The sequence below is a fragment of the Pelobates fuscus genome, chromosome 1 (assembly GCF_036172605.1).
Source record: "Pelobates fuscus isolate aPelFus1 chromosome 1, aPelFus1.pri, whole genome shotgun sequence".
Lineage (NCBI taxonomy): Eukaryota > Metazoa > Chordata > Amphibia > Anura > Pelobatidae > Pelobates > Pelobates fuscus.
Genome location: NC_086317.1, coordinates 262,161,481 through 262,188,505, shown reverse-complemented (window position 1 = coordinate 262,188,505; position 27,025 = coordinate 262,161,481). Strand labels below are relative to the sequence as shown.

Sequence of the window (27,025 nt, the reverse complement as noted above, 5' to 3'; positions counted from 1 at the left end):
ATGCAAATACAGGATTGAGACAAAAGGAGTGACCGTGACAGGGAAATGTTTTTTCTAAAAAAATATTACTGATGTTTTTAGTTAAGTACAGCGATTCCCACATTTAACTCTAAAGTACTCTAGGGACTAAGTAGTGCATCTTTATTTAGTAACTTCTAAAACGGGTATGGAGTCTGTTGTGCAGGACGTCAGTGTATATGAAACGGTCTCATCCAATATTACATTTACTAAAACTAATGTGAAACAATCCTAAAATTGTCTTTTTGCTGTGAAAACAACAAAGTTATATTTAACCCCTTAAGGACCAAACTTCTTGAATAAAAGGGAATCATGACATGTCACACACGTCATGTGTCCTTAACCCCTTAAGGACCAAACTTCTGGAATAAAAGGGAATCCTGACATGTCACACATGTCATGTGTCCTTAAGGGGTTAAAGGACCACTCTAGTGCCAGGAAAACATACTTGTTTTCCTGGCACTAGAGTGCCCTGAGGGTGCCCCCACCCTCAGGGACCCCCTCCCGCCCGGCTCTGGAAAGGGGAAAGTGTTTAAAACTTACCTTTTTCCAGCGGTGGGCGGAGAGCTCTCCTCCTCCGATCCTCCTCTTCTCCTCCCCGTCGGCTGAATGCGCACACGTGGCAAGAGCTGCGCGCGCATTCAGCCGGTCACATAGGAAAGCATTCATAATGCTTTCCTATGGACGCTTGCGTGCTCTCACTGTGAAAATCACAGTGAGAATCACGCAAGCGCCTCTAGCGGCTGTCAGTGAGACAGCCACTAGAGGAAATAGGGGAAGGCTTAACCCATTCACAAACATAGCAGTTTCTCTGAAACTGCTATGTTTATGAAAAAATGGGTTAACCCTAGAAGGACCTGGCACCCAGACCACTTCATTAAGCTGAAGTGGTCTGGGTGCCTAGAGTGGTCCTTTAAGGGGATAAACCCTAGCGTCCTCTATAGTATCTGCCGTCCACAATACAGCATAGATTTGTATTGTTTGTTCCACTAGCATGGTTTAACTCTGTAACAGATACCTCTACAATATATATCTTACAAGCGATCTCTGTGTCATAGGATTAAAAAACAACTTTCAGGGTATTCAGAACGAGAAATACAGTGGAAGTAGTTTTTTGGTCTTGTTTTCAGGGGCTTCCGAAAGTAGCAGGGATAACTACACTTTGTAATCTACAGAAAGCCCAAAGACATGCATTTGTGACTCGGCCTGGTCACACCCTCTCACCCAGGTGGCCATGACAATGCCGAGATTTCCTATGTATGATATATTTAGCAAAATGTTATTTTTGGTTGACGTGTATTAGGCACTGTCTCTAATTAGGTGACCCAGATCAATAGCACTTAATAAACCAGGAAACCCCAGATGTTTGTGAACATTCTTTTTTTTAAATCATGCCTTCACTTCAAATGCCAGCATGGCTGGCTGTGCATCATGGGAGATGTCTTTGCCGGATGCCATATTTAGCCCTCACTGACTTAGTGCATGGACTGGCAAGGTCATCCAAGTCATTAGTTCTAAGTGGTTAAAAGGATGCTCTATAGTGTTGGAAGATAATTTCTATGATATATATAAACACATTTTATGTTGCATAGCTCATACATTTCATTTTGTATAGCATCCACTAAAGGGTTAATAGACCTTGTATAGTTGGAATATATAAATCCAATCTTCTAAGCAATTTAGGTACAGGTTTAGTTGTACCTGTTTCAAATTAACAGCAAATGTGGCAGTCAGATACTGATAATATTGGGGGGTGGGGGGGGGGGGGGTGCAGCTTTCAAAACACATCTATTTTACCCTGGCTGTATATCTTGCTGTTATAATGCTTAATTTTATCCATTTAAATCAAAGAAGTGTGTGCTGTATATTTTTTTCAATGTTGTACCTCCCTCGTTAACACCCTTTCAATTTCAGAGGTGAGGTGTAGCAACTCAACCTGCCATGGAAGTTTATTTTTTTCTCAGCAATCCAGTTCCAAGTGTTTTGCTATTTAATTTGTTGGTACACTTTGTTACTGAGATGGCAGAGTGTCTATTCACTTTACTGTGAGCTCTAATTTAAGAATTGCTTGGAATATAAAATGTAAGTTAGATGTGTTTGGGAAAAATATCCCCAGTGTAGAAGGACCTTTTGTTTAAAAAAAATAAAATAAAAAAAAATGTTTGTAAGTTGGTTCTCATCTAAACAATAGATACTTTATATGAATATACCTTTCAGATTCATTTTTATTCATTTTCTACTGAATGAGGTATTTTTTTTTTTTGGCTGTGTAATTGTTTTATATTTGCTTACTGGTGTCTTGTTGCATGCCAAAACATCTCTCGCTGTTGCTGCTTGAGGGAATATTGATCTTATTGACTAGTTCATTGTCATGTTAAGTTTCAGATCCTATAAAATACTAAATGTGCTTTAAATATCTGATAATTTGCAGTTGATGTGTTGATCCTCTGATAATCTGGGTTCTTTACATTTCATAGCATTTCTACATTAGTTTATACTATCATGAGTCTAATGTATTGTTTTTCTTGCCTACTCTCCCTCTACTCAAATGTGATATATTTAACATACTGTATGGATCGGTACTATACAGATAAAATGGTTACCTCAAACTCAAGCTTGTATCAAAGACTTATTACTGATAATCAGAATTTTATTACAGTGGTTGCAAGGTTGTAGTTCCCCAGCTCTGGCTGTTATACAAATATTTACTGTATATCACACGAAAAGCTCAGAGAATATTGCATATTTCCATTTCGATTTTGACACTAAAGAGTTAAGCTACACCACTTAGCAAGAACTAAATATATAGTTCTTAAAGGCAGTGATAGTAAGTACATATATTGTTATATTCATTTTCCCTCACATTTGCTAGCTCCATAGAAATAAGGATAATCACTTGATTAAAAAAAAAATTCTCAGCCCATTATGCAGAATCCCACATGTTTTTTGTTATCTAATGACACTAGAACTGTGGAATCTGTTACTCTAACATAGTAAAAAAAAAAAAGAAACACATCATGCATATCTCTAAAACTAAGCAAGAATACAATACATTATATATTTATTTTTTCCATGGGTAGAGGGTCCCGTATTTCCTATTACAGGGATAGGCAACCTTCAGCACTCCAGATATTGTGGACTACATCTCCCATAATGCTCTTATAGCCACAATGCTGGCAAAGAATCAGGGGAGATGTAGTTCATAACATCTGGAGTGCCGAAGGTTGACTGCCCCTGTCGTATTGTATAGTTTTCTAAAAATGTAGCGGCATAGAGTGTTACTTGGCATCTGTAGATTTTACAGTGTGAAACCCAACTACTGTAACCGTGACAACCATATCCCTATGTGTAGCTACACATCAAATGTATGTTTATACTCAGTACAGTCATTTCTGACACTTCATTTATGTTAATACACAGAATGTCACAATTACCATATTTTGTGTTTTCCTTCTTACTTTATTTCCCTTCAGTTAAAAAGGGCATATATACTGCGTTATAGTGGGCACCTCAGGGGAAGAGAGGATCAGGTAGTATGGATCATTTTAAAAAATGTTATTTATTGAAGTGGCAGTATAGCCTGCATGTCTTCTTGACCATTTTATGTTAAATGATCGAGCAGATGGCGCAGGGTGGCTCCGCCCACATGGTCTGCTTACTGATTGACAGAACACAGAAGCAAAAGATGTGACTGTAAAAACTGATTGCATGAAAGACCTTTTGAAAGCCTGTAATGAAAGAGACCTGTACATTTTTATTGATTATAAACAGGTCAGTAAATAATATTTTAATGTATGCTAGCTTAAATATTATCAACCTAATTCCATGTCGGCTAAATTAAATTTCCTAGAGCCATGATATATTCATAACAGTTCTAATACTATGGAAGATTTTAAAAACATAAATGAAGACAAGACAAGCATAAAATGTATTTTTGTACCACATATCCATTGTTTTATGTCTACTGTTTGAAATTGTCATTATAATTTTTATGTATAAATGACCAACATGGTTCATAGAGTTGTGCAATGGCTAAAAAATGTACAAGGGGCTGATACAAAGAAAAAGTGATGAACAGCTGTGCTTAAAAGGGCTTTCGATTGTAAGCTCATGGGCCATCTAACTAAGCATTTTGTATAAAAAGCTTCAATGGCTAGATCTCAGCTCAGATCAGAGCTCACCTCCACCTATTGTATTTGTCTGTCTATTTGTTTTCTTGCAAATTCTGTTTAATTTAGAGTGTATCTCCTGCTCTGTTAATACCTTGCTAGTCTCCACAGGAGCCTCCTGTGTGTGATTAAAGTTCAATTTAAAGAGCAGGAGATAAAAACCTTTAAAGCAAGCTAATCTCTGATTGAAAATGAAACCATTTTTTTCATGCAGGCTGTGTCAGTCACAGTCAGGGGAGGTGTGGCTAGAGATGCAAAAACAGAAATAAAGTGATTTAAACTCATAAATGGCAGAGGATTGAGCCATTTGGCACTTATCTTCAAACGAGAAACACTCCCTGAGGAAGTCCCTGAGAGGGATGAAACGCGTAGGATTTGATTTTACCTTGATTGTTTGATGCCAGTTGTTCTTTACTTCTGTACCCACAACATCCAACTCCAAGAATTGAGAAGATACACATGCAACAATTTCTGAAGGCCCTTTATTTGGTTCTAAAGTGTGAGTGACCCATCAGCACTTAAATATTTACCCTATAGGTTCCACAGTGTTGCACTATGTTCTACCGTTTTTGTCTTCCCTAGCTGGACTCACCCTATATATTATATTTACATTGATTGAAGATTTGAGGAGATCTTCGGGTTACTCCATTGCTAGAAGGGAAGTCAAGCGTTCTTATATGCACTTAAGCACTTTATTATCTCAAATGAGTGCAATTATACTCACATGCACTTTATTTGATTGAAACACTTTAAACTGTGTGATATTGTGAAAGATTTAGTATTTTTTTGTTATATTTAAATTCAAAAGTGACCGAATGTATGTTCTCAAAGAGCTGAAACCTAAGCTCCACCTGAGTGTGGAGATTCTTGATATTTGAACATTTAAAAAAAAAAAATTTCCCCAGTCTCTCATATTAGCAGGATTTAGAAAATTCTGGGGTTTCTTTTTGAAACAGCAAATAGTAGTGCTCATATAGCCGATTTGAAAATATTCTAGTCACAGCATCACTATTTTAGCCTAAGCAATACATTAACCCGCTCTAATGTTTATGGTGCCAAGAACGATATGGTGTCTTCCCATAGTAAGTAGTCAGACCATTTTAGTATGGTTTGGCAACTTACCTTGGTCTTTTGAGCACCCTTACCGCATTCAGGATACATGAGCACACTTATTAGCTGAACGTGCGCAGATGTCTCTCTCAGCCAATCAGCAAAGTCCTGCATGATTCTGCTTTCCTCTACAGAATATGCAAATAGGGATCGGGTATCTTCTTGTGCAATATCTCAATAAATAAATGAAAAACTCAATGCACATACAGAAGAAGTTTTAGATAGGATCATGCACTCTTGCAGGCAGCTGCCAGGAGCTCAACACAAAGCTGCATTGGAAGATGGCAATGCTGATAAGGGAGAGCTTCAGGTAAGTATATCTCCGTTGTCCTTCTCTCCCCTGGCCCCACCATGTAAGCAGTAAAGCAAAGACCAGACATGTGACAGAAGCATTTTAAAGAGGAAGTATCACATCAAGACAACTAAAAGTTGCATATTCGTTTTTTTTATCTACTTTTGTATCAAACAGAAGATGACCCCAGCAAACTCGGACAAGTGATGCAAATCAAGAAAGATTCTCAGGGTTCACTCCAGCACCATACTCTGCACCATAATTAAGTGTTTACTGAGTGAGTTAAAATGGAAATATCCCTAGCAATATTTAGACAGTTTCCAAGAGGTTGGCAATTGGAAGCCAACCATAGTTTGTAGTATATTAAAGATATCCAATATTTATGAGCCAACATTGACATTTTCAGGAGCAATGATTTTCTCAGCTGCTCTTATATAACAAACCATGCATTGGTTATACCAACTGTGTGGATGACAAGGTCACCTTCGGGTAAATACGGTTTAATCTATATATATATATAATGTGCTAAACTTGAAGCTTGCCTCTGTCTATTACAATGAGATGAGAGTAAATGTGTGCTAATTTTATAGAGAACAATGCAAAAATCGAAGAATTTCAATAAAATGTAAGCTATATATTCCCCTGTGACTTAGCTAATACAATACATATACTATATAATTTTGCATGACAGGTACACTATGTATACTATGCAGTGATATCTGTATAAACAATTGTGTATAAAAGATTATTAGTCAAACAGTATAAACAAATATAAATAATATGTAAGGAAATATAAAATTAATCTGTTTTGTCAAGATTTTGTTCTGTACATTATATGTATACGGGATTAATTTAATACATTGTTATTCAAATACTTCTTAGCAAAATATTCCTATTTTATGCATTTGGCTGTACACTAGTTTGTAAAAAGAAGGTTCATGAAATATTTTTTTCCCAGTGTTCACATTTGTATATTTACCCCTTCCTATTAAACGGACAGGCAACATATATATATATATATATACATACATACACCGTTTTTTAAATCGTATAATGGATAGAGTGTAAGGTTACAAATATATGGAAACCCATTTGTATGCTGCCTAAAAACACATGATAAGATCTTAATGATCACATCTCTCTAGATCATTTTAAAAATTGAGTCAAAACATTTTTTTTTTTGAATAAAGTTTACATTTTAGTGAGAAAATAAGAGCAGTTCAAAAAGATTATTTCCAGTCAACCCATCCTGTTTAAATATATACGGACAGCATTCACTTTCACCCACATTTTTCTGCACCTTTTGCAATAACAGCTTTTTATGCAAATTCACAACTCATGTTCTAAACAAACCAATCCCCAATTGTCAACTTGATCAACCACACCACCAGAAGTAAACCATGAAATAAGTAACTTCAATTTAATAGATAACAAAAACATGAACGCACTTATAGGAGACACAGGCAGAGAGTCATAAAGAAGGTCAGTGACAAATATAAAGAAAATGTCCAAAAAGGATACAAAGATAAAAACAGTTATAAAACTCTATTCAACGAAGGCTCGACTATATATTTTCCGAGACTATTTCTTTGTCTTCTAGAAACTCAAGAATTTGTACAGCAGAAGGTCGTTCCTTTGGATCTTCACTGGTGCATACGAGAAACAACTCTATGACTTTTTGATAAGAATCATTAAGTTCCTCCATATTTAATGGAGGTCTGGTCCCCAGTGATTCATAATAGGCATCCTCATCAAAATCATATTCATCAAATTAATCTTCATCATCGCCCTCTGGTGGCAAGTTCACATGAGGTATTGACAGAGTCATCATTTCCCAAAGAGTTAGGCCATAAGCAAAGACATCAGACTTGTCTGTTATGATCCCATCATCTTCTAAAGCTTCCCTTGGTTTCCAGGACTCTGTACCAATATAATAGGCGTTTAGGTCACTCATGGTCATGTTTTCATCCAGGTGTAGAGACCCTCCTACATCACAGACTTTAATGGACTCAAAGTCTCCATTAACAACAACATTTGATGACTTGATATCACCGTGAAGTATCTTTTTCTCGTTATGTAGACCTCTTGCCATGTTTAGTGCAACTTTAAGAATAATTTCAGCAGGAAAAGGGCCTAGGTGTTTCTCTTTCCTTTCCTCTATAAGGTCATACAGTGACTTTTTCCCACCATATTCCATCGCTAAACAGAGGCTGCCATCCTTTGATTTAGTAAATGCACGATAACCTACAATATTGGGGTGTTTCAGAGCCTTCAAATTTTTTGCTTCTTCATTTAGACTCTGTTCAAAAAGATTCTTGCTCGACTTGTCACACTGTTTACTAATCTTCTTTACAGCCCAGGGGGAATGAGACAGACCCTTTGGAGACCTTTTCATGAGGTACACGCTGACTCCAGTGCCACACCCAAACTTCTGCATAAATGGAGAAGCCGGAATTGTAACAGATGGTGAAGGTACACTTACTCCTGAAGACTTTATTCTGTTCACTTTACACAGAGTCTTAAACCCACTTCCTGCTACCTCCATGTTTGCACTTTGTGGCTCCGTGATGTATTGCTGTGTCCCTCCGCCCGTTACCGGCTGCGTTTTCCCCGCGCGCTGTTTTTCAAACGGAGCGGGCTCCCGGAACTGACTCAACGCAGGTCACGTGGGAGTCTCTGGCACGCGCGCGCTCTTGTTCGCGCCTGCCGTGCGCAGGTCACATGGTAGTCGGGTGCGCGCTTTCTATCTTAGCCTGATGAGTCTCCGAGTCAAAACATTTTTTATGTAATTATATCTTCTAAAGAGGTAGAAACTCTAGGGTTTTTAGAACTGTTCGTTTGCATTATAGGAATTAGTAGAGAAGCTGCAATTCATTCCCATCTTTTATTAATTCAGTTATGTGTCTGTGTTCTCCCTGAGCATACATATGTGTTTTCAGACTCAGTCTGTGGTTCATGCTTGTCAGTTTTGAACATTCTTTGCATGTACGGAGGCCCTTCCAGTGCATTCATGCGTAAGTTGAGAATGCCCATGTGTGTTCTTGAAGCCCATCCCTTTGCCCTGTTTTTTGGGGGCGCTGACTGCTTCAAAGATTTAGCTGAATGTGTTGATGCATGGCTTGACATGTGGCCTAACAGCTGTTGTTGAACAGCAACTCCCATGATGCTCAGTCGACCAGCATGTGGTCAAGGCTGGCACTGAAATACCAGTCACAGTTTCTCAGACAGCATTTCCTTGCAGATCTTTATGGGTGTGCACTGGCTAAAATGTCATTGCTAACTCAAAGGTCATCCAGGGGCTCTGTGCACTAAACAGTGACTTATGAGGATTTAAGAATAGGCTTCCAAAATACAGGTTATATTTGGGGAAATAGAAATACCACAGCTTGGCAAAGCTGGATTTTTTCATTACCCCACTCGACTATTATTACATTATTTTGCACACTTGTTCTTAGCACATAGTAACATACTGGTTTAGTAAATAGACTCCATTAATGATTACTGTGATCTTACAACAACAAAAGAAAGAATAAACATTATTTTTATTTGTGACCTTCACCTTCTAACCCCATCAATGTGAAGTCTTTGCAAGGCAGGTGCTCTGGGCAATTGCTGCGTCTTGAGTTCAGTGTAAATAAGCTAACCAAACCAGGAAGTAACAGGACCGGTTGTCTGCTTGAAAGGTTCGGGGGTGTAACCAGTATAATTTATAAAAGTGTCAATTTCTATTGAAATCTGCACTATTTCCAAAATGATAAAAATTCAACAACTACAGCTTATTGAATTTGTTCTGGTGAGTAGAATCATTACCTTCAGGCTTTTTGCTGTAAACACTGTCTTTTTAGAGAAAATGCAGTGTTTACATTACAGCCTAGTGATAACTTCACTGGCCACTCCTTAGATGGCTGTTAAAGATCCTTCCTGGGTCTTGGCTGCCTAAAATGCATCCAAACATTCAGTGTCTCCTCCCTCTGCATGCAGACACTGAACTTTCCTCATAGAGATTCATTGATTCAATTCATCTCTATGAGGAGATGCTGATTGGCCAGGGCTGTGTTTGAATTGTGCTCGCTCTGTCCCTGATCTGCCTCTTTGTCAGTCTCAACCAATCATATGGGGAAGCATTGTGACTGGATCAGGCTACCACTTATGCTGATATCAGCAGGCAGTGGGCAGCTCTAAAGGAAACAAGGACAAAATAAGTAGCTGCAGACTTGAATACAAGTAAGATTGTACTATATTTAGAGAGGCATGAAGGGGATGGGGGGGCTAGATGGTGTTTTTAACCCTATAGAGTCCAGAATACATGTTTGTGTTCCTGACCCTCTAGTGCTCTTTTAACAACATACTAAATAACAAATATTTTTCATATTTAGTTTATATTATGAGAGCACTTTAATATAGATAGAAAGAAGTATTCTGTTGCAAAAAGAACTGACCATAATCTCTCCAATTTACAAAGTATAGTCTCAGTTTTTCTGGTGTGCATCATATATTATATAACTTTCTGGCTTGGTTCATAACCGCTTCTTTGGAACGCTCCCACACAACCTTAGCAACATGCTCACTCCTGCTCCCCACCTCGAATAACTTCCGGTACAAAGCCAGCATTTTATTTTCTATAACACAGCACAAAAAGAATGAGGTCGAGCAACTTTCTCCTACAGAGCTTTGCAAATGTGAAATAACCCTCTACAAATATAAAATCTTCCAGCAGTCCAGAGACTCAACAATACCTATCTCATAGCATGGACAGTTGCAGCTGCAGTTATTGTTAGTGTTGCATTTTTTTTTTTTTATATATTATGTTAAATGTGTAACTTTTATTGCACACGCTTTATAAGCAATACAATGAAACAGGGTGAAAGCAGTTTATGCTGACTTAGGGTTTCGGTTTAGCAAACAAACCCCATTGTATTTTCGATAATGTCACACTGTAGGGTTTATTTACTGACCCATGGATTTTGGAGGATTTAAATGGGAAATTACAAATTCCAGGTTACAATAGGGGATCTGGAAAGATTTTTCAGCTTTGCAATTTTTCCTAAAATTCTTAGTTCCACAATTCCCAGTTTAGTGAATAAATAGATATAATTAGTGATAAGCAGATTTGAAAAAATGTGACACTTTATTAAGTATTCACCCACTTAAGGCTTGCAGAGCAAGTTTCTCAGGTAGTGGCGAGACCAGGCTGTTCCTGGAGGCCTCATGAATGAGTTATCCTGGAACTCTGGGTGACTAGAACTGTGGCACATTGCAGAACCTTTTGATGTCCATTACTGTGAGATAGATAACAGGGAGTTCTGGAACATGCTGATCACTCTTGCTGGATGTCTCAGGTGCAAGGCAGTCTAGTTTGTCTAGTTTGGCTTATCAGAGCCTACCAAAGGTATGGATTGATGTGATTAAGTAGAAATATGAATGGCTCCAATATATGCTTTTCTGTCTCTTTAACTTCTACACAGATTGGCCAACTGCAGCTTTTTATGTCCATGCATACATCTTTGCTTCTACATCCCTGCTCTCTGTCATGTAACTCTAGTAAAATTAGTAAAGAATTTCTATCATCAGAAATTGTCATTCAAAATCATAAAGCATATTAAAAATAATTTTTCTTTTGAAGTAACATTACAGCGTTAGAAGTAGAAACATGTATTCCTAATGCTATAGTGTTCTACTAACATTGTATATTACTCCCCCACCTGTTAACCCTAGCAGTGATAGTTTCTGTGTGACCAACCCTCCTCCTTGGCTGAGATCATCAATCATGATGATCTCAGCCACTCCAATGTTTCCCCAAAGGACATTAGATTCAGTGCATCTCTATGGGGAGCATGGTTGTTCTGGTGAATACAGCCCGTCGCTGCAGGCTTTTTGCTGTAAACACTGCCTTTCCAGAGAAAGGGCAGTGTTTACATTACAGCCTAGGAGCACCTCTAGTGGCCACTCCTCAGACTGCCACTAGAGGGGCTTCCTAGGGAAGTGCTGCACAACATGCAGAACTGCCGTTCAGCGTCTCTATACTCTGCACGGAGACGCTGAACTTTCCACATAGAGATGTATTGAATGAATCAGGCGATGCTGATTGGCGCAGCGCAACATTTTGCTCGCATGTGCAATAGCCTTCCAATGATTTCCTATGGGAAAGCAATGGCTTGGCTAAAATGATCAAATCTGATTATGTCAGCTAAGGAGGTGGATCGGGGTCGGAGCAGAAGTGAGGATCCCTGAGCAATGCTGAAAAAAGGCGAGTAAAACACCTTTCTAACCCAAGGTAAGAGGGGGCCGACCACCTAAATGGTGGTTTTAGAACTATAGTGTCAGGAATATATAGGTTTTTGTTCCTGACACTATAGTGCCCTTTTAAGCACAAAACAAAACTCAGTATATGTCAACATTAGAATCAGGAGACACTCGGCAAAACTCAGATAACACAGATTATGTAAAGAATTGTGATTTTATCATTAACCAGGGAGTAGGCATATGTCATTTTTGGGACAGTTTAGAGTAGGAAAATCATCAGTAGGAAATCATTGAGCCAGGCAGCTGGCAGCTGACTAAATTACATTACTAAATTACTAAACCTTTTCCCTTATCATGTGTGAACTGTAGTGATGTCGCGAACATGACATTTTCCATTCGCGAATGGCGAACGCGAACTTCCGCAAATGTTCGCGAACGGGCGAACCCGGCGAACCGCCATAGACTTCAATAGGCAGGCGAATTTTAAAACCCACAGGGACTCTTTCTGGCCACAATAGTGATGGAAAAGTTGTTTCAAGGGGACTAACACCTGGACTGTGGCATGCCGGAGGGGGATCCATGGCAAAACTCCCATGGAAAATTACATAGTTGATGCAGAGTCTGGTTTTAATCCATAAAGGGCAGAAATCACCTAACATTCCTAAATTGTTTGGAATAATGTGCTTTAAAACCTCAGGTATGATGTTGTATCGATCAGGTAGTGTAAGGGTTTCGCCCACTTCACAGTGACAGACCAAACTCCCCGTTTAACGCACCGCAAACAACCGCAAACAGTCCATTTGCATAACCGCAAACTCCCCGTTTGCACAAGGTTGGATACCAAGCTAGCCATGTCCCGTTCCTTGTCCTCACTGATGTCATTGAAGGTCTCTTCCTCCACCCAGCCACGTACAACACCAAGGGTCCCCGAAAGGTGACAACAAGCCCCCTGTATTTTTTTTTTAAATGTACAATACTGTTACACCAGATATGAGTTGCACTGGTGTGACACTGTGCCCTGGCAGGCCCTGAAACGCACACGTGTGAAGGAAACTGACTGCTATTATATTACAGTCAAAAAAGTTATTTTTTTTTTTTTAAATGCAAGCTATTGTGACACCAGATATGAGTGGTGGCTAGGGATCGACCGATTATCGGTTTTACCGATATTATCGGCCGATATTCGGTATTTTCGGCAATATCGGTATCGGCCGATATTGCCGATAATACCTCCTAGGACCGCCAGGCTCATTACAAGCCTGGCGGTCCTTGGGGGGCCGGCAGCAAGCGCTGACTTACCTTGCCAGCAGCTCCTGTAGCTCCATGTCTAAATCTCACGAGACCCGCGGCCGCAGAGCGTTGCCACGGGTTACCATGGCAGCGCTCAGCGCGGCACTAAGGGCCGCAAGATTTACACTGGGGAGCTGGAGGAGCTGCTGACAAGGTAAGTCAGCGCTTGCTGCCGGCCCCCCCACAGTACTTAACAAACCACCGGACCACCAGGGAATACTATATCCCCCCTCCCTGGTAAGAAGCAGGGAGGGGGGACTAAAAGAAACAAAAAAAACTATTTAAATATTAAAATAAAATAAAAATAATTAACATAAAAAATCCCCCCCATTTTACACAAATTACATCACTACACAAACACACTGCATTACAAACATACACACTACACAAACACACTACACAAACACACTGCATTACATACATACACACTACACAAACACACTGCATTACATACATACACACACTGCATTACATACATACACACTACACACACACTGCATTACATACATACACTACACAAACACAAACTGCATTACATACATACACTACACAAACACACACTGCATTACATACATACACTACACAAACCCACACTGCATTACATACACACACACTACACAAACCCACACTGCATTACATACACACACTGCATTACATACATACACACACTGCATTACATACACACAATACACAAACACACACTGCATTACATACACACAATACACAAACACACACTGCATTACATACATACACACACACTGCATTACATACACACACACTACACAAACACACACTGCATTATATACACACACTACACAAACACACACACTACACAAACACACACACACTGCATTCACTTTACCCACACTACAAAAACACACACTCTGCATTCACTATACAAACACACACTCTGCATTCACTATACACACTATACAAACACACACTCTGCATTCACTATACACACTATACAAACACACACTCTGCATTCACTATACACACTATACAAACACACACTCTGCATTCACTATACACACTACACAAACACACACACTGCATTCACTATACACACTACACAAACACACACACTGCATTCACTATATATACATACTACACAAACACTCACTGCATTCACTATATATACACACTCAGGGGCGGACTGACCGGTCGGGCACTTCGGACATGGTCCGAGGGCACGGCCGGGAGGGGGGCCCGCCATCAGGGGGCCCGGCCGCCCCTTTAAATGCTGCAGCCGCCTTAGCGCTCTCTTAAGAGCGCTCAGGCGGCTGCAGCTTCTCACCTCCCCTCCCCGTAGCGTGGCCGAGCTGCTCTGCGTCCGCAGTGCCGGCCGGAGTGATAGGAAGGTGCACACACACTGAGTGTGCACCTTCCTGTCAGTCCGGCCGGGTACAGGAAACAGAAACTCCTGTTCCGCGCGGAACAGGAGTTTCTGTTTCCTGTACCCGGCCGGACTGACAGGAAGGTGCACACTCAGTGTGTGTGCACCTTCCTATCACTCCGGCCGGCACCGCGGACGCAGAGCAGCTCGGCCACGCTACGGGGAGGGGGTAAAAAGAGAGAGGGAGGGAGAGAGGGAGGGGAGGGGGGGAGTTGAGGAAGGGGAGGGGGGGAGTTAAAAGAGAGAGGGAGGGGGGGATTAAAAGAGAGAGGGGGGGGTTAAAAGAGAGAGGGGGGTTGTTAAAAGAGATGGGTTAAAAAGAGGGAGGGGGTTTAAAAGAGGGAGGGGGGGTTAAAAGAGAGAGGGGGTTAAAAGAGAGGAGGGGTTAAAACAGAGAGGGGGGTTGTTAAAAGAGAGAGGGAGGGGAGGTTAAAAGAGAGAGGGGAGGTTAAAAGAGAGAGGGGGTTAAAAGAGAGAGGGAGGGGGGTTAAAAGAGAGAGGGAGGGGGGTAAAAAGAGAGAGGGAGGGGGGTAAAAAGAGAGAGGGGAGTAGGGGGGTAAGAAGAGAGAGGGAGGGGGTAAGAAGAGGGAGGGGGGGTAAGAAGAGAGAGAGGGGGTAAGAAGGGAGGGGGAGTAAGAAGGGGTAAGAAGAGGGGTAGGGGGGAGTAAGAAGAGGGGGGAGGGGGTAAGAAGAGGGGGGGCGTAAAGGGGGTAAGAAGAGGGGAGGGGGGAGTAAAAAGAGGAAGGGGGAGTAAGAAGAGGGGGGTAAGAAGAGCGGGGAGGGGGTAAGAAGAGGGAGGAGTAAGAAGAGGGGGAGGGGGGAGTAAGAAGATGGGGAGAGTAAGAAGAGGGGGAGGGGGGAGTAAGAAGAGGGGGAGAGTAAGAAGGGGGGTAAGAAGAGAGTGGGAGTAAGAAGGGGGTAAGAAGAGGGGGAGGGGGGGTAAGAAGAGGGGGAGGGGGGAGTAAGAGGAGGGCAATTGCCCCCTCCCCTGTCCGCAGGCACCGTGCGGGCAGCCGGCAGGGGAGGGAGGAAGAGAGGACCCGGGAGCTCAGCCTGCAGCTCCTCTGGGTCCTTCTTGCGCGATCACAGATTGTTGCCGCGGTTACCACGGCAACGTTACGGCTCTTGCAAGAGTAAACTCTAGCCCTGGAGCTACGGGCTAGAGTTCACTCTCAACACTGTGACCACCAGGTATTCCTGGTGGTCGCAGTGGTGAGAGTGAACTTTAGCCCCATAAACACACTGCCCCCACTCACCATACACATTCACACACTGCCCCCCATACACACACACCATACACATTTACACACATTGCCTCACACACACACACATACACTGCCCACCCATACACACACAGCCCCCATACTAACATTGCCACACACATACACAGCCCCCTCGTACACACATTGCCCCACACACCCTACACATTCACACACTACACCCCCTCACACACACTGAACCTTTCACACACACTGCACCCCTTACACATTGCACCACTGCTCCTATACCCTACTACAGCCTCATATCCCAGCAGACCCCAGGTAAGTTGTCAAACTGTTCTTAAACGGTTTGACTACTTACTCTGGGAGGGGGGCCCGGCCCTCCTGGCACCATAACGACTACACAGAGTAGTAGTGGTTATTGTGCATGGATTATTTCTTTAAATAATCTACGAGTGCCCCAGTAGCCAGCAAGCCAGCCAACCCACAGGCCAGCGAGCCCACAGGCTGGCCAGTAGACAGCCAGCCAGCCTACAGGCCACCAGTTAGGCTTAAAGCCAGCAAACCCACAGCCTGCCAACCGCAGCCAGCAAGCCACAGCCTGCCAGCCGCAGCCAGCAAGCCACAGCCTGCCAGCCAGCAAGCCAGGAAGCCCAAAGCCTGCCAGCCGCAGCCAGCAAGCCCACAGCCTGCCAGCCGCAGCCAGCAAGCCCACAGCCTGCCAGCCGCAGCCAGCAAGCCCACAGCCTGCCAGCCGCAGCCAGCAAGCCCACAGCCTGCCAGCCGCAGCCAGCAAGCCCACAGCCTGCCAGCCGCAGCCAGCAAGCCCACACAGCCTGCCAGCCGCAGCCAGCAAGCCCACAGCCTGCCAGCCGCAGCCAGCAAGCCCACAGCCTTCCAGCAAGCCCACAGCCTGCCAGCCGCAGCCAGCAAGCCCACAGCCTGCCGGCAGTAGCCAGCAAGCCCACAGCCTGCCAGCAAGCCCACAGCCTGCCAGCCGCAGCCAGTAAGCCCACAGCCTTCCAGCAAGCCCACAGACTGCCAGCCAGCAACAGTAATTAAGGTAAGAGGAGCCAACTTGGCCTAGGTATCAGCTATGTTGTGTTGCTATATTGTGAATAGGAACCAGAGTGTTGGAGAGACCCCCCTCCAGGCCCCATTAGACTCCATTGTAGTCTCTAATGGGACCTGGAGGAAATTCTTTCTGACACTCTCTAAAGGACACTGAGATAGCCTCTGCTAGAATGCTCCCCCTCTCCATGGCCCATTAGCCCTCAATTGTAGTCTCTACCGGGGCCTTGAAGGTATTATTGCACTTTTGTTCCTTGTGTCTAAAGATTGTGTAGGGTGTGGCTGGAGGCGGTGCATGGAGGCGGGACATGGGTGGCGCTTGCTGCGGAGTATGGGTGGGGCCTGTAAGGGGGCCCTTGATTTATTTTGCCCGGGGGCCCTGAGGGTTCTCAGTCCGCCCCTGTACACACTACACAAACACTCACTGCATTCACTATATATACACACTACACAAACACTCACTGCATTCACTATACACTCTGCATCCACTATATATACACACTACACAAATACACACTGCATCCACAACACACACAGCTCCCCTGTAGCTTCATCCACTACATGTGGCATGTATATTTTGTGCATTTACCGTTAGAAATTGTTTATTTTTTCAAAATGGTAAATGTACAGAATATCGGCAAGTTAAAAGGACACAGATTATCGGTATCGGCTCTAATGGTGGCACTGGGACCACCTTAAAAATATTGGATATCGCTAAAAATCATGATCACTATATACTTTCTCTACAAACCTCTAAAACGAACCAAACTACTCATCCATCCGCTATACCACTTTATCCCACCTAGAACTAGTGCCCAGTTAAAATACTTGACTCTTACTTACCCACACTCAGTCATGCCACACACATTTCACCACTACTCTCACTGAATCCCTCTGACTACGGCTAAATTCATCTTCTACATCAGAACACTACTCCTAAGATTGGGTTGTATCCATGTCTCGGGTCTTTCATTTAGAATAGGGGCAGCTTCGGTCTCCTTCAACACTGACACTCCAGTGCATATTATTAAAAGATTGGGCAGATGGAAATCCTCAGTCTACAACCGATATATTCCTCATCCCGAGAAAGAAATGAGGAAAGCCATTAAAAGTTTGGCTTTGTAAATTTGATGCAATAAGTGTGTTTTTCTTTAATACCTTTTCACCCTCTTTGCATGAACCCGATTTACATATATTACTAATATGTTTCTGAACATATATATTATATTATTCACTCACTCACTCACTCTCTGGGCCGGCCTAAGACATCATGCTGCCTAGGTCCAACGATAAATGACTATGGGGTATAATGTATAATAAACACAGGTTACTGGCTATGGGAGGGATAATGTATATTAAACACAGGTTACTGGCTATGGGAGGATAATGTATAATAAACACGGGCTAATGTCTAATAAACACAGGTTACTGGCTATGGAGGGATAATGTATATTAAACACAGGTTACTGGCTATGGGAGGATAATGTACACTAAACACAGGTTACTGGCTATGGGAGGATAATGTATAATAAACACAGGTTACTGGCTATGGGCGAATAATGTATAATAAACACAGGTTACTGGCTATGGGGGATAATGTATAATAAACACGGGCTAATGTCTAATAAACACAGGTTACTGGCTATGGAGGGATAATGTATAATAAACACAGGTTACTGGCTATGGAGGGATAATGTATAATAAACACAGGTTACTGGCTATGGGGGATAATGTATAATAAACACAGGTTACTGGCTATGGGGAGGATAATGTATAATAAACACAGGTTACTGGCTATGGGGGGATAATGTATAATAAACACAGGTTACTGGCTATGGGAGGGATAATGTATAATAAACACAGGTTACTGGCTATGGGGGGATAATGTATAATAAACACAGGTTACTGGCTATGGAGGGATAATGTATAATAAACACAGGTTACTGGCTATGGGAGGATAATGTATAATAAACACAGGTTACTGGCTATGGGAGGATAATGTATAATAAACACAGGTTACTGGCTATGGGCGGATAATGTATAATAAACACGGGCTAATGTCTAATAAACACAGGTTACTGGCTATGGAGGGATAATGTATAATAAACACAGGTTACTGGCTATGGAGGGATAATGTATAATAAACACAGGTTACTGGCTATGGAGGGATAATGTATAATAAACACAGGTTACTGGCTATGGGAGGGATAATGTATAATAAACACAGGTTACTGGCTATGGGGGGGGATAATGTATAATAAACACAGGTTACTGGCTATGGAGGGATAATGTATAATAAACACAGGTTACTGGCTATGGGGGATAATGTATAAAAAACACAGGTTACTGGCTATGGGAGGATAATGTATAATAAACAGGTTACTGGCTAGGGGAGGATAATGTATAATAAACACAGGTTATTGGCTATAGGAGGATAATGTATAATAAACACAGGTTACAGGCTATGGGGGATAATGTATAATAAACACAGGTTACTGGCTATGGGAGGATAATGTATAATAAACACAGGTTACTGGCTATGGGGGATAATGTATAATAAACACAGGTTACTGGCTATGGGGGGATAATGTATAATAAACACAGGTTACTGGCTATGGGGGGATAATGTATAATAAACACAGGTTACTGGCTATGGGGAGGATAATGTATAATAAACACAGGTTACTGGCTATGGGGGGATAATGTATAAAAAACACAGGTTACTGGCTATGGGAGGGATAATGTATAATAAGCACAGGTTACTGGCTATGGGGGGGATAATGTATAATAAACACAGGTTACTGGCTATGGGAGGATAATGTATAATAAGCACAGGTTACTGGCTATGGGAGATAATGTATAATAAACACAGGTTACTGGCTATGGGGGGGATAATGTATAATAAACACAGGTTACTGGCTATGGGAGGATAATTTATAATAAACACAGGTTACTGGCTATGGGGGATAATGTATAATAAACACAGGTTACTGGCTATGGGGGATAATGTATAATAAACACAGATTACTGGCTATGGGGGGATAATGTATAATAAACACAGGTTACTGGCTATGGGTATAATGTATAATAAACACAGGTTACTGGCTATGGAGGATAATGTATAATAAACACAAAAAAAATGCAGCTTCAGAATTAATCTAAATTGTATGCTGTCTAGGAGGTGGGAGGGTCTGGGAGGGAGGGTCTGCTGCTGATTGGCTGGAATGTGTCTGCTGACTGTGAGGTACAGGGTCAAAGTTTACTCAATGATGACGAATAGGGGGCGGACCGAACATCGCATATGTTCGCCGTCCGTGGCGAACGCGAACATGCGATGTTCGCTTGGAACTATTCGCCAGCGAACCGTTAGGGACATCACTAATGAACTGTATGTTACTAATGATTTTTTTAAAACTTATTTATTACAGAATATTTTTTTCAGAATGCGTTTTACATTGATACAAATTTTAAACTAAGTTCTATAGTACAATGTTTATGTTTCTTACAATAACAGCTAAACCCTGAGAGATCTTTATAAAAGCCATTTTTTCTTTTGACCTTCAGCATTGCTGTCTCTTATGGACTCAGGCATTAGCCAAAAGGAAGCAGCTAATCATCTGAAGATGTGTATAATTGTGGCCAAGTAGCTTTTTTTTTTATTTATTTTTTTTAAATCACTAAGAAGTGTTTCCTGGGATCTTACCATCAAAACACAAATAAAGTCATTTTTATTTGGCTATCAATTGTCTGTCCAAGCATTTTATTATGTATCCTGAGGCTTTAAACAACTGTATTTGTTTGTGTGCTTAATCTAAGCTATTAGCGGTAAACAGAAAGTCAATACACAATACTGTATAGTGCACTGGGCAGGGAATACAATGACACACTGATAACCGTCTCACTGTTCTGGGGTAACATTTATAGTGCTAATGTATTGGGCAGTAAAAAAAAAAGATTGTGCATAATTTAGCACATGCATTGAACATGTCATGTAGCTTATTAGGGGACAGTTTACGGATAAGACTTTTGGTCATCAGTGCTTCTTGTTTTTCAACTCCTGTCATTCCTCTACAGCTTCATTGAAGTTCATCATATTGATGAATAGTCTCTGTAGGATGACAAGAAAAGAGGTCTCATTGTCAGACTAAATAAAATGAAGCTGGCTCCAATATATGTCTTTTTGGCTCTATAACCTCTACATAAATCTGCCAACCAGAGCTTTAAATCTCTATGTGCATACATACAGCTTTGCTTCTATGCAACGTTGTATACCTTTATGTGTACACAAACACATGCAGTTGTTACTTTAGAATAAATTATGGACTGTGTTGTGTTTTCCTTATAAAGTTGCATACATTTTGAACACATTTTTCTTTCAGTAACCTCATTGGTGGCTCGCTGGACCGTCTTTCCTTAGCAACTCTGTTTGTGAACATGTGACCATCGCATTCCTTTTCTTGTCAACCAGATGAGCCACATCCTAAAGAAAGATTTTCAGCAGTTTTTATTATTTAAAACAAAATATAGCATGTTATCCATATACAGTCTTTGCGCGTTTAAACTTGTCATGACTACATATAAGTAAATGTCTCTATTCAGTGCATATTCTCACCGCAAATTATGCCAAGACCACCAATGGTGGTAGACCCCATTTAATGATGCACTTTTCCTGTTTAATGATAAATTGGACTTTATACTTTACTTTTAAATGGCAAACCAATCTATCAAGCACATTTTAGAAAAATACCCATTTTCAGCATATTTTAATGACGGAGGTTTTAAAATTACTGGACTTTTTTTTTTTTTTTTGGTCAACTCTCATACACATCACAACTGTCAGAAGTGGATACTCAACAAGACATGCAATGCATTATATGGATTTCGCTACTGAGCTCTGCACTTTCTGTGCACTTTCATTCATTATCTCATTTGTGATGGAGCATGTTTTTCTTCTTGAGACATTTTTTTTGATGGCTTCAGAGTGACACATTCAATGCACACATACAGTACACTAATAGCTAAAAGGCTTATTAATCATTTCCTGCTAATAGCTAAAATGCCCACATTGGGTCCCATAATGGCGATTTATCATTGGTAGTGTTTATCACTGAGCTATCAAAGCATGTGGATTTACAGAACTTTTTCACTAGCACAATAGTTACCTATCCAAAGCCACCAGGCGCTGCTGTCATTGGAAATCTTTTAACACATTTAAGCAAAACTGAAAAAAAATACATATTTTTTACAACAGAAATAATAGCAAGCAGAAATGAAGGCATGCTTATCTGTATAATATACATACATAGTATATTGCTACTACATGTGCTATTGTGTTATAGCATATGCCATTCATATGTAATTTGCAGGCACCTATTTGGTTTCTTCTTAGAGAAAGTAGTGTAAAGAATTAAAATACATATTTTTTCTTCTTTTAGACTGTGTAGGCTAATTTGAGATATATGGATTCTCTACTAGCAGAGAACTTTTTGGGAAATGTGATTTCTGACATTACTAGATACATTGCCGTTGTACAGCGCTACGGAACTTGCTGGCGCTTTAGAAATAATAATTCCCTGTGTACACAAAGAGCTGCTACTTATTAATGACAGAGTTATTTCAGAAAGGACTGAGCAGCTACTGAGCTGCTTCAACATTCTCTTAGCACTGATCTCACATATTGTTCAAAGCAAGGATTCGTGCCGAGACCTATTCTGGTCAGGCCATGATGGATGTGTGATGAGAGGGATAAGTGTGAGGAGACTTAATTTGGGTCTTTTCAGGTACTCCCTTTGATGCCTGCCTTTAGAGGTGTTGCAAATTCAGGTGTGCAAGCATGTAATTGGAGTCCTCATTTTGTTTGCTTGTCATATCAGTTTAGCATGGGAGCACAAAATGTGTCTGCATTGGACTGTGGGGACAGGTATTGACAGATCTTTGTATATCTCCACTAGAAGTAGGGACATATCCCCTGTATTCACAATATTATTACTTTAACCCCACAGTGCTCTAAAGGACTAAGCACTTTAACCACTAAAGTGCAGTCAGCTGACACTCTTAGCCAATGAATACGGTCTAAACCAGGGATAGGGAACCTTCGGCACTCCAGATGTGGACTGCATCCCCCATAATGCTCTTACACACATAATGCTGGCAAAGTTAGGTTGACTATGCCTGGTCTAAACTATATAAACGTCTACATTATCAGAGCAGCTCAGACCGACACAGCGAGGTAAGTGCCAAATGGTTTGTAAATGTTTTGATAGATCACATTGGAAGAGTCCTTGTGGACTACTGGCACCAAAGCACTATAGAAGTAGTGGTTATCATGCTTAGAGTTTTCCTTTTAATGAACTATTGAATCATGATTACCACTACAGCCTGCTGCAGTGATTATGTTGCCCAAGCTTGTCCTATGTTTTAGTGCGATTGACAACTTACCTATGTCTCAGCGGGTGCTTGGAGCATGAGCCCCTGCTTTTGATCTCCTCCTGCAGGAAATTCCGGTTAATATCTGTCGACTGAGCGGTTGATCAGAATTGAGGTCTATGAAGGATCACAAGCAGAGCCAATTCACAGCAGCTGTCACTGGTGATTGCTGGGAGGATTGACACTTCTAGACACTTCACGTGTAGGAAATATCCTTGAATATAGTCCATTCTTTGTGTCTGTATATCTCTTGACTGGGTTGGAATTTCAGTAAAATTCCAACAGTCAAATGAGTATTTCATAAAGATGACACTGCCGCTTTAACCCCTTAAGGACCAAACTTCTGGAATAAAAGGGAATCATGACATGTCACACATGTCATGTGTCCTTAAGGGGTTAAAGGTTACTCCAACCATTCACTGTTAAGGTGTAATGTATAGATAAGATCATTGTTTGTTACCCTGGCCGTGCTTGTTTTATTTGATTAATCTTTAATTTATTGATATTAATTTATTTCACTCAACCCACATATTCTATCGTTCCCCTTTGCCATATTTATATTTGTGTTCCTAAAATGCTGTAAATAATGTAATGTGTGCATAAACTACTGTTTATAGTATAAGTTCAGCAGTGAATTTTAATAAATGAATGACAAAATTGTGGATTTGTAGTCAATCCATGAACTGGAAATGCAAGTAGCTTTTATTTGACCGAAGTACATTAAACTGTAAAACAAAATGTATTTTGGCACCCCTCTCTCGCAATTGTAACAAAATTTTAACAAATGTGTCTCCTCCAACCTCCTTTTGTTTGGAAAATCATACGCACACACTAATATTCATTTACACCACACATACACATTCATATTCAGACATGTACTTACATTCATGTGCACACATGTTGATATACATACACACAGACTCAAAACATTCACATACACACATTCATGTATACAGACAGACTCATACACACACACTGACTCATACACGCATACTTACATTCATACACACACAAGCACTTGTTTTATTTTTTATCCACCTAGTCTGTCTTTACTTATATTTAAAGGGAGAACCTCATAGCTGGTGTAGAGTGGGGAGCTGCACTGATAGTCCAGGTCCCTCCAACTCTGTACTGATGCTAGGCCTGGGGTGCATCATATCCCAGCTTCAGCATGAGTACAGGGTACAGAAGAGAACTGAGTATCCATACATAGAGACCCGAGCATCCCCCTAATCGCTCAGTCTGCAGCCACTTTAACAGAGTGAAATACAGCTATGTGCGCACCCACAAAAAACATGTTGTTAGGCAGGTGTCTGCTCTTTCCCTTAGTATGCCTATGGTAGTGGCTATTGTGCTTGGAGTCTTCATTGGACCATTGCAGTAGCATAGAAGCAGCCTATAAATTCTAAGGTTGTTGGTCGCACTGTCATCTTCTTTGTGAGTCTTGTGTGTCTTTTTTATTGTTTTTTCTCATGGTTCAATAAAAACTCTGGTTTGTTCACTAAACATCGAATTTTTAGTTGCAGCTTTCTTAATTTAGCCTAAATTTTACATTTCTGTTTTAATGAATAGATTCTTTTTTGTAGAGTATTTTGTGGTGTTTTGATGTTTACGTGCTAAACATTTATTTGGAGAAAGTTTTGAAATAATAAATATCTAACAAGAGTAAGCAATCACAAAAAATTTTTTTTTTAAAAATCCCAAGCAGGGTAGAATCAAGCTTTTTTTCATGCACACTAAAGTTGACCAATCTTAAAAATAAGGACTTAATTAGGACATCTCCATGGCTACCTGCATGGCAGTCTTGATCCTGCTCTATAATCACTTCCATTACCGATGTGAGATCATGGCAGGAAAAGCTCTACATTAGCATTCTATGGTGTGCTGCATTGCTCATAGTTTGCAAAATTGACTTCATTTAGATCTTATTGACTAGAAAATAAGCAAATCCAAATAGCATGGTTACACAGCTTTGGTTCATAGGTAAATGTAAGCTAATGTATAATCTCTGCTCATGCAAATCACAGTCTGACAAATGTGTGCTGCTGTCTACCAGTCAGATACTTGATATTGCAAATGAAAGATACATTTCATCCTTTGCCTTGGCTTGCTTAATACATGTTAGATCTGATCCACAAACATGGACAACTCAATCATTTTTATATTAATAAAGAGGGTTCCAGCAGCTATAACATGCTTCTCTGCTTATGTTTTGAGTGATTTTAATAATAATTACTGGAACTATGTGGGCCTGTCTATAATGAAGGCAATATATGACACTTGCTCTGAATGAGGTATTAAAAGGATCTAACATTGACGTGGTTATGGTGCAGCCTGCAGGACTTTCACGTTGTTTTTTTCTTCAAACAGTTTTTTTGGGTATGGCCTATGATTTTCCTGGTACCCATCTGTCCATCTGTCCAGTAATAAGGTATTTCACTTTCTTATTATCTGTCCACATTTGAATGGCTGTTAGAGGCTGTTAGTGCCAGGGTTGTTGTAGCTGAATTATCTAAATTCGGCCAACTAAAATGTAGATCATTTCAATGTGTATCTCCCAAAATTGGCATGCAAGATGGGGAAGGGATGTGCCAGTAGAGGGAAATGCCAGCAACATTTTGTGAGTCACACAGACACAGTGACACAAACCCTCACAAAAAAATAATAAGTACACCAGGCACATTGACATCTGTGCTGGACACCGTTAAGAGCTACCCATGTACACTGCAGTTCTACTTCATTGCCATATAGGCAGAATGCTCATATAATGAGCTTGAGTCCAGCTGCATATGATGTTCATGCATGGCACCTATTGGTGACATTTCTCAGTATTCCTGCTTCTGAAGTTGGTCAGACAGAGTCCCAGGTTTGAGACTTTCCTTCGAGATCTGAGACTGTTGGGAGGTATCTATATGCACACCAGACTGACTGCCTTACCTTCAGTGCTGCCCATGCACATAGCAGTTGTGAAACAATCATACTGAAAGCTTGTATATGTATGATGTGTTTGCACTGCACCTATTGAAGATTTTTCTCTAGGGACCTCCATATGGGTGGATGGTAGGATAGCGGATCAAATTTGAAAATGTACCTCTAAATCTGGGTCAATAGGCAGGTATAGGTTCACCTTTTTATATCTTTGTAACAAAAGTTTAATGGTAGTGCAGAAAAAAATCGGAGAACGCATGCACATACAACCTTTGTACATGTGAATGTATCCACATACCGCACATATATAATACATGTAACCAGTATTTGCACACCTCTATTGCATTATTATTCTCATTGAGTATGCCAAGTGGATTATAAACAAAACAAAACATTCCTTAGAGCAAAGAAAAATAGCTAATCAAGACAGGATGACAAATTGAATAGCCCTAGCAAGCTTTGGCCGGGAATATTCTGACGCAGTTTGCAGAAAGCTTCACCCACATGCATATCCGAATGCAATCTCTTAGGAGCCTGCGAGCCATTCTGACATGCAGCAGTACAAAATGAGTCACTTTGCAGGAAGCACACACCGACTGTCTTGAAGTCAACATTTCCATCAAACAGTCATAATATGAACAGATTCAAATTTTTTAGTAGGTAAAAAAAAAGTGTAATGCAACCTTTGCAAGGATTTAAAGCCATATTTAATATCTTGCTTATGATTATTAACCTATATTATAATGGACACGCCACCTATTATAACAGCCTGATCCTCATGCATTTAGTATATTAATAATAACTGCAATAACTGATAATTAATTACAACAATCTCTGGAGCCATCAGAGAACCCTTACTCGG

The 27,025-nt window shown here is 40.8% G+C and overlaps 2 protein-coding genes across 2 annotated transcripts in view; one reads left to right on the top strand and one right to left on the bottom strand.

Moving 5' to 3' along the window:
* PPM1E (protein phosphatase, Mg2+/Mn2+ dependent 1E) overlaps positions 1 to 27,025 on the top strand; it is a 299,607-nt gene that overhangs the window by 747 nt on the left and 271,835 nt on the right. The window lies entirely within an intron of this gene.
* On the bottom strand, positions 6,810 to 8,254 carry LOC134612588 (lymphokine-activated killer T-cell-originated protein kinase-like). The gene has a single exon (XM_063456982.1). The coding sequence runs from the start codon at positions 8,132 to 8,134 to the stop codon at positions 7,361 to 7,363; it is 774 nt and encodes a 257-aa protein (XP_063313052.1). The 5' UTR covers positions 8,135 to 8,254; the 3' UTR covers positions 6,810 to 7,360.